Source organism: Semicossyphus pulcher, unplaced genomic scaffold (assembly GCF_022749685.1).
Source record: "Semicossyphus pulcher isolate SPU_LCO1_2020_fin unplaced genomic scaffold, fSemPul1.0.p SCAF_18, whole genome shotgun sequence".
NCBI classification, from domain to species: Eukaryota; Metazoa; Chordata; class Actinopteri; order Labriformes; family Labridae; genus Semicossyphus; species Semicossyphus pulcher.
In genome coordinates, this window is record NW_027211691.1 from 2,240,306 (window position 1) to 2,253,891 (window position 13,586).

General features: G+C 41.1%; 1 protein-coding gene across 5 annotated transcripts in view; it reads left to right on the forward strand.

Moving 5' to 3' along the window:
• Positions 1 to 216: 216 nt before the first annotated feature.
• The window catches only part of pfkpa (phosphofructokinase, platelet a), a 34,934-nt gene continuing 21,564 nt past the window's right edge, over positions 217 to 13,586 (forward strand). For 3 of the 5 annotated variants that reach the window (XM_069667652.1, XM_069667648.1, XM_069667651.1), the window contains exons 1-9: positions 217 to 451; positions 3,693 to 3,766; positions 6,038 to 6,115; positions 6,989 to 7,178; positions 7,616 to 7,781; positions 9,454 to 9,498; positions 9,643 to 9,751; positions 11,564 to 11,659; positions 12,349 to 12,441. In XM_069667652.1, the coding sequence (XP_069523753.1) occupies positions 358 to 451; positions 3,693 to 3,766; positions 6,038 to 6,115; positions 6,989 to 7,178; positions 7,616 to 7,781; positions 9,454 to 9,498; positions 9,643 to 9,751; positions 11,564 to 11,659; positions 12,349 to 12,441 (945 nt within the window). In that variant the 5' untranslated portion in view covers positions 217 to 357. Of the gene's footprint in view, positions 452 to 3,692; positions 3,767 to 6,037; positions 6,116 to 6,988; positions 7,179 to 7,615; positions 7,782 to 9,453; positions 9,499 to 9,642; positions 9,752 to 10,012; positions 10,109 to 11,563; positions 11,660 to 12,348; positions 12,442 to 13,586 lie in introns of all 5 variants that reach the window. The other 2 variants (XM_069667649.1, XM_069667650.1) reach the window with 1 other exon arrangement.

The window sequence follows — 13,586 nt, forward strand, 5'->3', positions numbered from 1 at the left end:
TACAATAAAACAAAAAGCATCCCTGAGATTTGAAATCCGCACCGGCATCTTCCTAGAGTCTGCCACGCCCACATACCACCCACCTCTTATTCTATTGGTTAAAACAAACGTAAAACTCCATGAACCGAGATCTGATTGGCTGATAACCACGTCAATCACTCTGCTCTCGGTCAGTCTATGCAAATCGACGAATAGATGCGGAACAGGGAGCAGAAGAAGAGCATAGCGGGCATTCATAGGTAGAGGGGGCGGACGAGTGTTGCCCTTCATCAGTTCAGCACAATTTTGTACTGTTTGCCGGCCTGGTTGTTTTATTTTATTGGATCCGACTGGGAATTACACTGAACCGCTTTGAAAATGGCGCAGCCAGACACCAAGAAAATCTTCTTTGAGAACCTGTCGGGAGCGGGGAAAGCTATCGCAGTGCTGACAAGCGGAGGAGATGCTCAAGGTAAACAGTCGGTGACAGTTTACAGATCTGTTACCAGTGTGAGGACAGGCCCGTAGAGGGCGAAAATACCCCTCTTCAACTGTGTCATAATGTACTCTCACTGAAGGAATTACAGTTCTCTTACTACAAAGCATTGCGTTGCAGCGAAGTGTATCTGTGAAATAGTAGGACAATGACCATACGTTCAGGAAGCCCGCCAGCTAGCATGCTAACCTGAGGCTAACATGACATATCCTGCTAACTAGCTAGCAGCAGCATCCTTTGGAGTCATTGATTTGATGGCATGTTTGTCGGGCAGCTGTTCAATGGGATGGCAAGGTCGAGCCGTATCATCTTTTCCCAGACAGACCAGAATTTATTAGCTTTTTAATATAACTAACAAGTGTTTCTTTAAAAACACTGTCATATTAACTTGGATGAAAGAGTGACAACCGTTGACGTGCACGCGACTGCATTGCGGTTGTCGACGTGCAGGTTGCTGATAGTGACAGGAAGGATAAAAACCGCATAATAAGTCTCTTAACATGTATAATACAAAACAATAATAGAGTTTGTGGTTAGGAGTCATAGTGAGTGGGGGCCACTGGTGGATGCTGTATCCTGTGTACGTGATGAGCTGCATACATCTCTGCCCTGTCTCCACTCGGCTGGTGCTGCGTCACAGAGGAAACCCTGGTCACGTGCTCACCGGCTCGTCTCTTCATTTGACTGAAACACGACTTACAATACACACCCCCTGCCCCCATGAAAAGGACAATACCATGAAGTGCTTTATAAATGAATTGCTATTAGTTCAGCAAAGACGTTTTAATAACGCACAGAGGAGCTACCTCAATTAATGCTGAAAATCAATACAGGTTTTCAGTTCAGGTACTTGTATTAATTTTGAAGGCAGAAGGCATTATTTTGATAAAATTTAAAGAAACCTTCCACCAGAGTTCATAATATTGCAACATGTAAAAGAATTTAAGATGTAGAAAAAAGATAAATAAAGTGGTATTTATTTATTTAATGTTTATCTGAATAGGCAAGTACAGCAAGTAAACCGATGCCACACACTACAGCATTTATAGCCTTGGCTCATTTGCAATGCCCCTCCCTCGATGGGCCTTTAAAATGTATGAAATCAACAACAAATGCACAACAGACAGTACAAAACAGCAATGAAACAGATATAACAATACAGGATACAAAATATCCTACAATAAAACCAATTGTAAAACAGGAAGCACAAAATTCCACTATCTTTAAACCTAGACCTTATTTCTATAAAGACGATATGGGGTCTTAATGCTTCTTTTTGCCTCTGATAGCCTCAGATTAATGCTCAGATTGTATGAGATCCTTACAGAAAAAGTCCCTATGGAGATGGATCTTTTTCTTATTGAGTAAGATCCTTTTTTTCATCGGAATAAGCTCTGACATCGCTTCCCAGAAGCCACCGAACTGTTGACAGAAACAGTGTCTTTTGACTGAAAACAAGAGTTGCTCTTCCTCCTCTGTCTCGATTAATCAGTTTTTTTGTATTATTGTATGTTACACAAGTATTGTATTGGATGTATCAGACGATTTTTAAGTAAGAGAGTTAAAGTTCACTGCTGATGTCATGATGGATTTGTGCAAGTACTGCATGTAAAGTATGTACTTGTACAGGCAGATGTAGTATGTACTGTAGTAAAAAGGAAAAGTATGCTACTTGGAACACAGAAAATTATTTGTATAATTGGAAAAGCACAGGTGTTACTCATAACACTGACAATGTCGCAGTTGTCTAAACGTATCTTGTTGAGCTGTCACAGTGACTCAGCATGCACAACACAAATAGAAGCAGCTTGAAGGAATTTACCCATCAATACGTTTATTATATACACCTGTGCTTCTCCTGCTGTGACATGTCAGAAGGTCTAATATGAAAATTCCTGCAGGTTGTTAACCAGGAGTTAATGTTTCATCTGTGTACTCTACCTTTTGCACTTCCTGTCAACATATGACAGCACTGTATACTGATGCTTGTTTACTGCCAGCCAAGTTATCTCTATTATGACTCTCCTCTCCCAGAAGAAATTAATTAATCTTCGACAGGTTGTTGGCGCACACATGAACACGTAAAGAGAAAAAAAACAAGGCATGGAGTTGGCCCCTTAGCAAAGCAATGAGGCTGTGGCATGCATGACAGGAGCTGAATGTCTGTGTCAGGGGGCATTGTGTAGCCTTGGCTTAGTCTTTTCACTCTTCATTCTTTCATGAGAAAGTGTCAGTACTGCAGAATGAGACGGACAAACTTCACGACTTCGAGCTCAAAACTAGACAAGAAAAATGAACAATACATTTCTCCAAGATCCTTAAAAGTTTTCTGTGTCTTTCTCGCTCTCATTTCCTCTTCTGTCTTCTCAGATAGTGATATAAGCAGGCTGTTTATATGAACATAGTTATGTAACGAGACAGTAGGTCATGGGCTTTCAACACTGGACAGCATGTTGAATGATTGGTCCTTTTCTAACAGCAATGGATCCTTTTTTTGGTTCCAGACTTCCCATGTACGAAGAAACACTAAAATCCGAAGAGTTTTTACTTTCCAGAACAGTTCCCCTTCTAAGTTTTGCTGTCTGTTTCACTTTCATTGCTGTCTTTTCCTCTCCACAAGCTGCCTAAAAATCTGTTGCTTTGTAACAGCACAGCTCGGCTGCCATTAGAGCTTCAGCCATTTGTGCAGAGAAAGGAAACTCAGTGCTTTCTTCTGTTTTTTTATATCTCCTCCAGTCAGCCAAGTTTCTTTCTGCCTGCTCTGTGTAAACCATTATCCTCGCAGTTAGTGCTGAAGCTAACCTGCCATTGGCATTCAAGTCACAGCAGTGCATTACTGGTTACTGAGCTCACTTGGACTAACCACAAATTAGCAGGGAGGCTGCAGGAGGAGCTGGGAAAGCTTCTGACCAAAAATGGCAGCATGCTGTGCTATGCTGCTGTGAGAATTTGGCCCAAGCCACAGATAGAGAGACAGTATAAACACAGATAGGCTGCAGTCAGAAAAACAGACCACATTAAAGACATGCAATTACTTATCGAGAGCAAATAAAGGATTTATTGCTGCATGTAGTGACAGTTTTACAGCCATGTTAATTATGATTTTACAACTATGTGCTACAGTTGAAGATGTGTTTTCTTTATCCCGCCGATCACTGAAGTGTTTCATAAAAGTTTGTTTTAATATGCAAATTACATTTGTGTTTTCTTTTTCCAGGGATGAATGCTGCTGTACGTGCCGTGGTTCGAATGGGTTTATATGTTGGAGCTAAAGTGTATTTCATTCATGAGGTGAGCCAACACTTTGTGATACGGGTTACAACAGTATGAGTGCTCACAAAACTCAGAGAAAATCAGGATAATGCATAAGAATTATGACTATACAAGTTATCTAAAATATCATGTCCTAGACCAGTAGAATTTAATACCAAACATAATCAAATGTACATTCGGTTTTTTTAACCACAAAGTACTATTATAAGATATACAGCTGTTTATCAATATAAGGTATTTTGTAAGTATTCATAGTTCTTTTGATGCTTTAGAAGAGAGTCAAGAAGGTAACATGACTTGCAGTAGGGCTGCACGATTATGGCCAAAATGCTCATCAGGATTATTTGATCAATATTGAGATCACGATTATCTATGTATTTTAGGATCAGATCAACACTTTCAGTTCCATTGTGTGCTACATTCCAGCTCATGTACAAATGTTGCATCAAACTAAGACTTAAAATCAGGTTCTCCACCTGACTTTGGTGCATCTTCTAGAGGCAAAATGCAATGGTAATTTCTGTCTTTGGATAATGTGGATGTGGATAACACGCTGTACAATGTAGCTTTTGTGGATGTCTGTATGGATGACTTCATGCTGGACAAGGTCGGGGAGCAGTGACGTTATTCCCCTTGGCCTTCATACACTCATCATGCTGCACTCAGTGCTGTTTTTTTCAGCTGCTTGAACAAGTTAGTCGTGTTGCTTTGCAGCACAGACGCAGGTTACATGACCTCTTCGAGCCATTTTGGGGGACCGGTGTTTCAGTGTAACAGAGACTCGCTCTCTTCCTGTTTTAGCGTGACAACAAGCAGCGTTCAAAACACGACTGAGCATTAGTAGCCTACATGACACGTTTGCACAAACAACACAAGTATATGTTGAGCTCGTAATGAAAAACAACATAGAGGCATTCACGAGGAAAACTACGTATTCACTTGCTGTTTTGAACAGCTGCTGTAGCTATGACAACCACAGGCATATTGTTGAAAGTCGCCAGTTACATGGCCACTCGATAAACCGAAACACTGTTCAGAGTTTCCACTCGCCTCTTCAAGGCAGGCGCTCATGACATGACATCTCCCCCACAAGTGAAGCCAAAACCTCTCCATGCCCCCCTGGGGGAGTGGCTGTTAGTTTAAGAGGCACTTGATCTGAGCGCCTTGATTTGAGTAGTTAATAATCCTTGATTAATTGTGCAGCCCTAACCTGCAGCCACATCATCCTCACTGTGTATACTTTGAACTGAAATATTTTTGCAAACGTTTTACATGCAAAACACATCAAGTTTCACGTAGCCAGAGCTATCTACACTCTGTGACGGACCAGTGTTGGGGAAAGGAATATTAGGACAGGCATAAGAAAAAGAAATGAGAGGTGGGAGATTTATTTTAATCAGCATTTTTAGGATAAAGTCATGAAGTGAATGAAGTAGAATTTTCAGTACAAATGCTAGGTGTGAGAAAAAAGGTGCTAAACCCCGGATCCAGCAAAGGTGGTATTGCAAAATAATGTTGGAAAGGGAGCTTATTTTGGTGGAACACGGAGACTTTAGGAGGTGAGCCACCGGCATTTAAATGGCTAAATACCTGCAAAAGAAATACCACATGAAACATTAAATAAGCCTGATGTTAGTATAGATGACCTAAGGCCTGACTTATTGCAAGTATTCATCTTAACTTTCCCATATTAGTGGGAGATGGGAAAGAAAACACACACTCTACTCTCAGCAGAGGTTTGAGAAACATTATTAGCAGCTTAATGTCAAAGACATCAGAAGCAGAAGTGTTTTTAATTAATGCATGTCATGAAGGCACGGCTGCACTTGTTTCATTTTGACACCAATAAGATGGACCCTGTTCTCTGTATGTAGGGACCGTAGACTGTGTTTATTTTCACATAGCAGATGTAAGAGGAGCTTTGGCGAGTGCTGTGCTCTGCATGCTCATCTAATGATCCCTGCACATCTGTGTGTGTGTCATGAACCCTATCGCTCAGCGTGCCGTTATATAACTGACTTGGCTTTAGCAGATGCCTCGTATGAAACTCCCCTCCCACTCAGGTACTTGCAGTACCCTGGGTGTTCTGCAGCAGGTTTCTGCACTGTACAATGTATATGGACACACTTTAAAGCACGCATGTTAAAGTCTTAAATTTCACAATCATATATTTGTGTTGGTCCGTAAATTTGGTTGAAAAATAAAGTAGTAAAGTTGTGAGCTTCATGTTGTTTGGAGTATCTGTTCTCTTCTGTTTATTTACTAAGATGTGTGATATGTTTTCATCAGGGGTATCAGGGTATGGTGGACGGAGGAGAGAACATAAAGGAAGCCACATGGGAAAGTGTCTCCAGCATGCTACAAGTGGTGAGTAATTATAAGGATTTCTCACACTTAATGCAATTACTGTACGGCTCTAGAAACCGCTCTGTTCAGGAGCTAAACAAAGATTAAAATATAGTTACTATTAGAGTTCCTAAACCTTTCTTCTTGCAGTACTTGAAAAGGAAATGAGGGTACAAAGTAAGTCTTATCTTTAAAGGCTTTAAAGAGGAAGTCCTGCTGCTGACAGATAAGGTTATTTTGTGGTTACAGAGGTCACAGCCTAACACGCCAGCAGCCAGTGTGTGTTCATCAGCTGTGTTTACTCTGTTCCCCTCAAGACTAAATGAATACTGCAAGGATACAGACACGACTGAGTAACTTAGGGTGTTTTTCAGTCACCATTAACTCCTAACTTATGCTTCCTTTCATCCTCTCCCCTGCGCGTTTCCCCTCGCCATTATGAAGGATATTCCAAACCCTTAAATGCATGTCAGGGAAAGAACAGAGGAGGCTTCTGCAGGAGCTTAGAGCGAGAAACAAAGCTGTATTCTCAGAGGAAGTCTGTTATCCAGTAGCGTAAAGTAGGTGAAATGCTGCAGCTCGATACCATTTATGTTTGCTTGTCATAGATAAAATCATTCAGTCATTTCCTGATAAACGTAACGTAGCAGAAAGATAAACATTCAGAGTAAACACAACAGATAAGGTGAAGGATGTTGAACCAAGGATTTTTTGATGGGCAGCTTTGTTTCCTCCAGCCTCGTATCTCTTCCTCACATCCTTGCTTGGAGGACATAAAACATGAGGACGAGATACGAGTGATTATAGCAAGGAGACATGTTTGCATAATGGAAAGCTTCCTTAAAATCACAGCAAAAAGCAGGCTGAAGAAATGTTTCCACCTGTCATCATCAGGGTGGGACTGTCATTGGCAGTGCCCGCTGTAAAGAGTTTCGCTCCCACGAGGGACGCCTGAAGGCAGCTCACAACCTGGTGCAGCACGGCATCACCAACCTGTGTGTGATCGGTGGAGATGGAAGTCTGACGGGAGCTAACCTGTTCAGGGAGGAGTGGAGCGGGCTGCTGGGGGAGCTGGTGGAGCAAGGTACTTTTTATTCTGTTAATTCATGTCTGATAAAAGAAACGCTGCAGAAGCTGCATGTGGTCAGACTCTGTTTCCACACTGACTTGCTGCCAGTATTAGCTGACATTTCTGTTTGTAAGTTAGATATTTCACACATCCCACATCCTCCCATACTCTCTTTAAAAGAACACTTCAGTTACCTTTTCTATGAATCACTGTTTCGTGTTCTGTTCTCATCCTGGCTGTTGTCACAACCTCCCCGGTTTGAATATCAAACTCTGCACCCTGCAAGCAGACAAAGATCCATGTCGCATCATCTTCTGAGAAGTATAACTAACAGTGCTAAAGGTTTTTAGTTACTATATTTCCAAAACAAACCATGAGAGTAACCGGTCTGAAATATAAGTAGGAAACACAGAGGAGACGCTGGTTAAGTCCTCACATCCTGATCCTTTCAGGCTTGATCGAAGCAGACGCTGTTCAGAAGTATTCGGCCCTCCACATCGTGGGGATGGTCGGCTCCATCGATAACGACTTCTGTGGAACAGACATGACAATCGGCACCGACTCGGCTCTGCACAGAATCATCGAGGTGGTGGACGCTATTATGACAACTGCACAGAGGTGAGGGGGAGATGCTGTTGATTAGCTATTTGTTTTTTTTATCTGTTGGGCTTAAGTATTAGTACATCCTAAATTAAGTAATTAAAGCTAAATGACATATGCTTAGTCCATTTTGAGCCCTGAATACATAACTACTTTGACTAAGAATCCCATTGCCCTAACGTGGAAGAAAAATGCTTGTTTAACTATTTAACACAGTTGATTTGGAGCACATTTATGGTCTTGTAATGCTGAAAATGGAATCTCAATCTCAAAAGTTAAAATTTGACATATGCTCTATTGTTGGTCTGACAGAGAGGATTCCTTCCTGCTATTTCCAGGTATGGGAACAGAAATAGTTAGGTGCAGGTTAAGTTAGTACATCAAATATATCTCCTAGTTGAGGCTGCCATCTCCATTCAAATATCTATTTATAAATACACTCAGGAGAGAATTCACTAAGACTGAATTGTGGCCGCTAATACTCCATAAATTGAGCATCGTTTGCACCCGCTGTCTGCTCCGTCTCAACGTCCAAGTTTTGCAGATCCGTGCAGTTTGCTCTTGATTTGTGTCTGCTTGTGGAGAGAAGCTGTCTGCACCTCCACCCTCTGCTGCGCAGTGCTGCACTCTCGTGCATTAAATGAGCTTGGATCTCAACTCCATCCACAGATCAATGATGAGCAGGGAGAGGAGAGGGCAGCTCTTTTAACAATTTACTGTAACGTCCAGACTCGACAAATGTTTTACTACTTTCACTCTCTGTAACGCAGTAGCAGCTCATCCAGATATAATAATCCCCGTCCTGCTTAACGGCTTTGGACCGTCTCCACACATGTGGGCAAAGTGTGCCTGTGTGTGCCGGGGTTGAGCCTCGCACAGCCCCTGACCGATTAATCTCCTGATTATAATAATAATGAAATGTTATTTACAGACATTTGAGTTTTTTAGGTCAAACAAAAGGTGGAATTGTCGTCATGATTACTGTAAACTCAGAGCGTGACAGCCTTCATAATACTGTGCTGCAGTTCCCACCAGCTCTCTGCCGGCGGTAATGTTTTCACTGCGCGGTGCTGTCAGCGCTGGAGTTTGTGAATTAGATGCTTTTTGTCACGAGGCTCATTTACACAGAAAGGGGCCAAATTTGACCCGAATGCATAATGACGCTAACAGCACTGTTTGGGGTGCATTTAATCCTTTGCGTGTGCTCAGAGAATGAGGTGGAGACTCCTTCAGTGAATTCTCCCCTCACTGTCCCAGCAGATGTCTTAAAAATCTTTTAATCTCTTAAAGTTAGATTTTTATTTTCATGGTCTAAAATGTCTCAGAATGTTTGAAATATCTGGAGGGGAGGCATTTCATTTGATCTGGGGTATAATATATCAGCGCTGACGAAGCCACCAGGCCTATCAGTTGTCAGGCACCATTAACACTTAGATAGCCACGGTTATTGCAGAGATCCTATATATTTTGCATCAACTTAATAGTTCAACATCATTCAACAAAGTAATTAGAGAAGTGTTTCCTGCTTCTGAAAGGTAGTGAAAAAAGCTTGTGGGGACCGGCATGACAAGCTGTCTTTACAGTGCTGTCTTATGGTAGCCGAACGGTAAATGCAGGGGGACGTCTTAAAGTGTGCAGATACCCTGCTCAAACGCACTGCTAAATCATACTTTCTGCTCTTATCTTTCAGCCACCAGAGAACGTTTGTGTTAGAGGTCATGGGCAGACACTGTGGGTAAGACTGCATTTGATAAACTTTGATAAGCAGATATGAAAACAAACTTCCTCCGTCAGACACAGAGACTTCTATCAGCTCTGTTTACATCCACACTGTTCTCTGTGTGTGTGTGTGTGTGTGTGTGTGTGTGTTTTATCACAGCTACCTGGCCTTGGTGAGCGCCCTGGCTTGTGGGGCAGACTGGGTGCTGATCCCTGAGATGCCCCCAGAGGACGGCTGGGAGGACAAGATGTGTCAGAAACTGTCTGCGGTAACATGATCTTACTTGTTCCCCACTGTAAACCCAATGAACCGTATTGTACAAGAGTCAGAGCTACATAATACCTACTGGATGTCATATTTATTATAAAAATGTCATTATTCTGCATATCTTCTGTGTTTTTCTACAAGGACAAAATTCCTTATTTTTCTATCAGAGAAGACGGATATGAAGGAAAGTCTTTAGTCTAAGTTGTCTGGTGTCTTATTGTGTTTATCTGCTTTGGAAACATGCCACTGTTGTATGATTCAGACCCGCTCCAGGGGCACAAGGCTGAACATAATCATAGTTGCAGAGGGAGCCATTGACAGACATGGGAAGCCTATAACTTCTGGTATTGTCAAGGATGTGAGTACCTGAGTGCAAAGAAAGGGGAAGCCAGAAGCACGGAGACCTGACGGAGCCTCAAAAAGCCCAAATATTCAGCATCACAGATTTCCCTCAGTTTTTCTGCCATGAAATATGTTAAAAGGTTATTGAATCTATTTAAGCCTGGGCCATATTTTAACATATTTTAAGCCTTAAATATTTTGGAATATATGTAAACAGCAGTTTTCTTCAGCCAGCAGGTATGACACAGCTTCAATGGCTGCTATGTTTTCTATCAGGGCAAATGCCCCGGATCAATTTTCATCTGCTAAAAGTTCTTGTTTTTTCCACTGACAGGCTCCAACTTTTTTTTTAAGTGTCTGACAATGTTACAAAAAGGATGCCTACAGAGAGAGAGCTTTTTGTTAGAGGGTTAGATTGTTTTTTTTCCCACCGCTGTTACATCGCTCTCTTCAAAGCCACCAAACTCCATTGACAAAAACACTAATTTTCCCTTGCAGAGTTGGTGTCCTACTGCTGCTTCATGATGAAGACGAGACGTTGACACACTAAAATAGATCGTTGATAATAAAAACTCGACACGTTTTGTTTCCGTTAACGAGATGAAACAGGACTGAAATGTTAGTAGTGGGCCATCGGACGTGGGGTGTGTTGCGTTTCATTTGACGCTTCTTCCATAAAATAAAAGAGTGATCATTGTCTGTTTAAATGAGAAGCGATCATGAATATATAAAAAGTTATCACAGTAAAAACCAACACTGCTGCTGCAAATAGACAAGAGAGGAATGTGCCGTATATGCTACTGTAACTGCACGGCTTCCTTCTGTGGCTTTATGTGAATAACGTTACGTTTCAAAAGTTTCCATACACACATAAAACATCAGCGTAGGATCTATATTACCTGTGGAGAAAATCATCAGGAGATAATTAATGAAAGGACGGCGCTTTACAGCAGATTTAACCTGCATCATTACTGAATTAGTTTAAAGAGAGAAAATGTTTTGATTCAAATGAATGACTTTTTATTGACTAAAACTGGACTAAAATGTTTTGAGTTGTCGTTGACTAAAACTAGATGTAATAAATACTATAAAGGGGAAGAAGCATTTTCATCATAAGACTAAGACTAAATCTAAAACAGCTGCCAAATGAACACTGCTCAAAATATGTAAAAAAAGAGGGCCCAGGTTTAAAGGTTTAGTATGAGTGGAAAAAGATCCATCTTTCTCCAGGTAATAATATAATCATCATGCTGTATGCTTTGTCCACAATATTACAGCGAAGACGAGCAATAATGTCTGCAGGATATTGCTTATTACGCAGTGTAAACACCAGCTGCTCATTATGACAGAATCTGTCCTCAGCTCCCGGGCTGTGAGCCCCGTCTGGCCCCCCCGTGCTTCTGAGAGCCCATGTCACAGCCACAGTCTCAGTTTTTCTGTCATGTTGTTTCTCCACCACCCCTCCTTATAGAACCGAGCAGGGATGAAAAGGCTGAATATCATAATTGTAGCCGAGGGGGCGATTGATCGTAGCAACAAAACCATTACCACTGACTATATCAAGAATGTAAGTACAGAGTGTTTGAGTGTCCCAGCTCTGACTGCCTCCTGTATGACCTCTACTACTGTACTGCTGCCCTGGTGTGGCTTTGACTCTGTCGCTGTGTTTCTGGAGTTTTCTATCAGACACTCTAGTTTGGTAAGATGGCTATCACTGCACTACTACTCCTGAGCAGACACCCCTACTAAACCTCACACCCACATATTTATTGATAGCACAATCACACGACCTTGTATTAAATATGTTTTGATACCTTCACACTGTTTGTTTGCACATATAAATGATCACTGTATGCCTCATGACCTTGCACTAACTGTTCTTCATTTGAAGGCCGACATGTCGAGCTTTTTGTTTCCTTGAGCAGTACCTGAGTATCTCCCTTTAATGTTCCACTTTGGGATCTTCTGTGATGTTCAGTTTTAAGCTACGAGCTCCTGCTAACATGACTGAAAACTTAGAATGGCTTGCATGTGCTTTGCTGTTTCCCCTTCTCTTCAGCTTTTCTACTGTGTTTGTGTTTCGGTGACGTGTCTGTGTATGTGTTTGTGTGCGAGTTTCATTATGTTGTTTAACTGCAGACACATTGTCACATTTAGCTGTATTACTAGTATGAATGAGATAAATGAGTGTTATTCCACATTACTGCCCATATTCCCAAATATATTTGCTAACACCTGTACGTTTTAACCTCCTAGCTTGTCGTCAAATGCTTGGGTTTCGACACGCGAGTGACAATCCTGGGCCACGTGCAGAGAGGAGGGACCCCCTCTGCTTTTGACCGCATCCTGGTACGTCCACGTCTTTTACTTTTGCAGGTTGCATCTTTTTACATGTCAGGATGCTTTTTTGTCGTCTATGATGCAAAAAGAAGATTTTTTTTTTTTAACAGTTGGACAAATAATGAGAGCAGCCCCATACAAAATATATTATGCACTGATTTTGTAACCATAACTATAACTTCCTTTGACTGCATTTCCAAAAGAGTAAGTGTTCACAACCTACTGCACCACATTTGAGGTGTTTGGTAGGACTAGCCTAGTTGTCTGGAGCACTTCCTGTTTAATCCTGTGTGTGTGTGTGTGTGTGTGTGTGTGTGTGTGTGAGGAGAAATGGTCACAGGTTTTAGGTTAAGCACATTAACAGATTTGTGGCTCAGCATGTGAAGCGATGCAGCCCAGACAGTGTTTGACAAATCTCTTCATGTTTGCCACAAACTGACTAAATCTGAAGCAGAAAGAAATTATGTAGAGGAAGAATGTTGTTCTCAGTGTGAAAAAGAAAGCACACTACAAACAATTCACCTCTCAATAACAGGAAAATAAATCTATCTCTGAGAATTTACTTATCTGCCAGAACTACAAAATATAACTTCCCTAGATTTCATAAACCAACTAGGAAACATAAATAGTCAGATATCTTAAATTTTGAGTGTCCCGACTTAAAACAGGTGCATTTGTCTGATTCAAAAACATAACACAATAATTTTTAACTCATTATGTAGAAAAGTATTTAGACGAGCCTCCAATGCTATTGCAATTGCCTGAAATGAAATAATTTATTCTGGGATTTACAATAAAAGATCCATATTTTGTCTTAAATAAGTAATCCCTCTCAGGTCGATTTATATTTCTTTGCCAAACTTCTGTAGAAGTCAAATTGCATCCCATCCGTTCCTCAGATATGAACAGTGTTCTGTCTTTGTTCTGGACGTCTATAAGAAAACATGATTGGTGTGTTGTGGTTTAAGATTGACAAAAAACATGGAATTCCATTAAGTCAATATCTGTTCTTAATATGTGAAAAGATTAAAAGAATACGATGCTTGAAATGAGACATTCTGACTTTGACAAAACAGTTTGTTCTTGTCATCGTTGATCAAACAGATTTATTATTCTGATAGTTACTCAGAAGCAGTAATAAAATCTCAGTAACA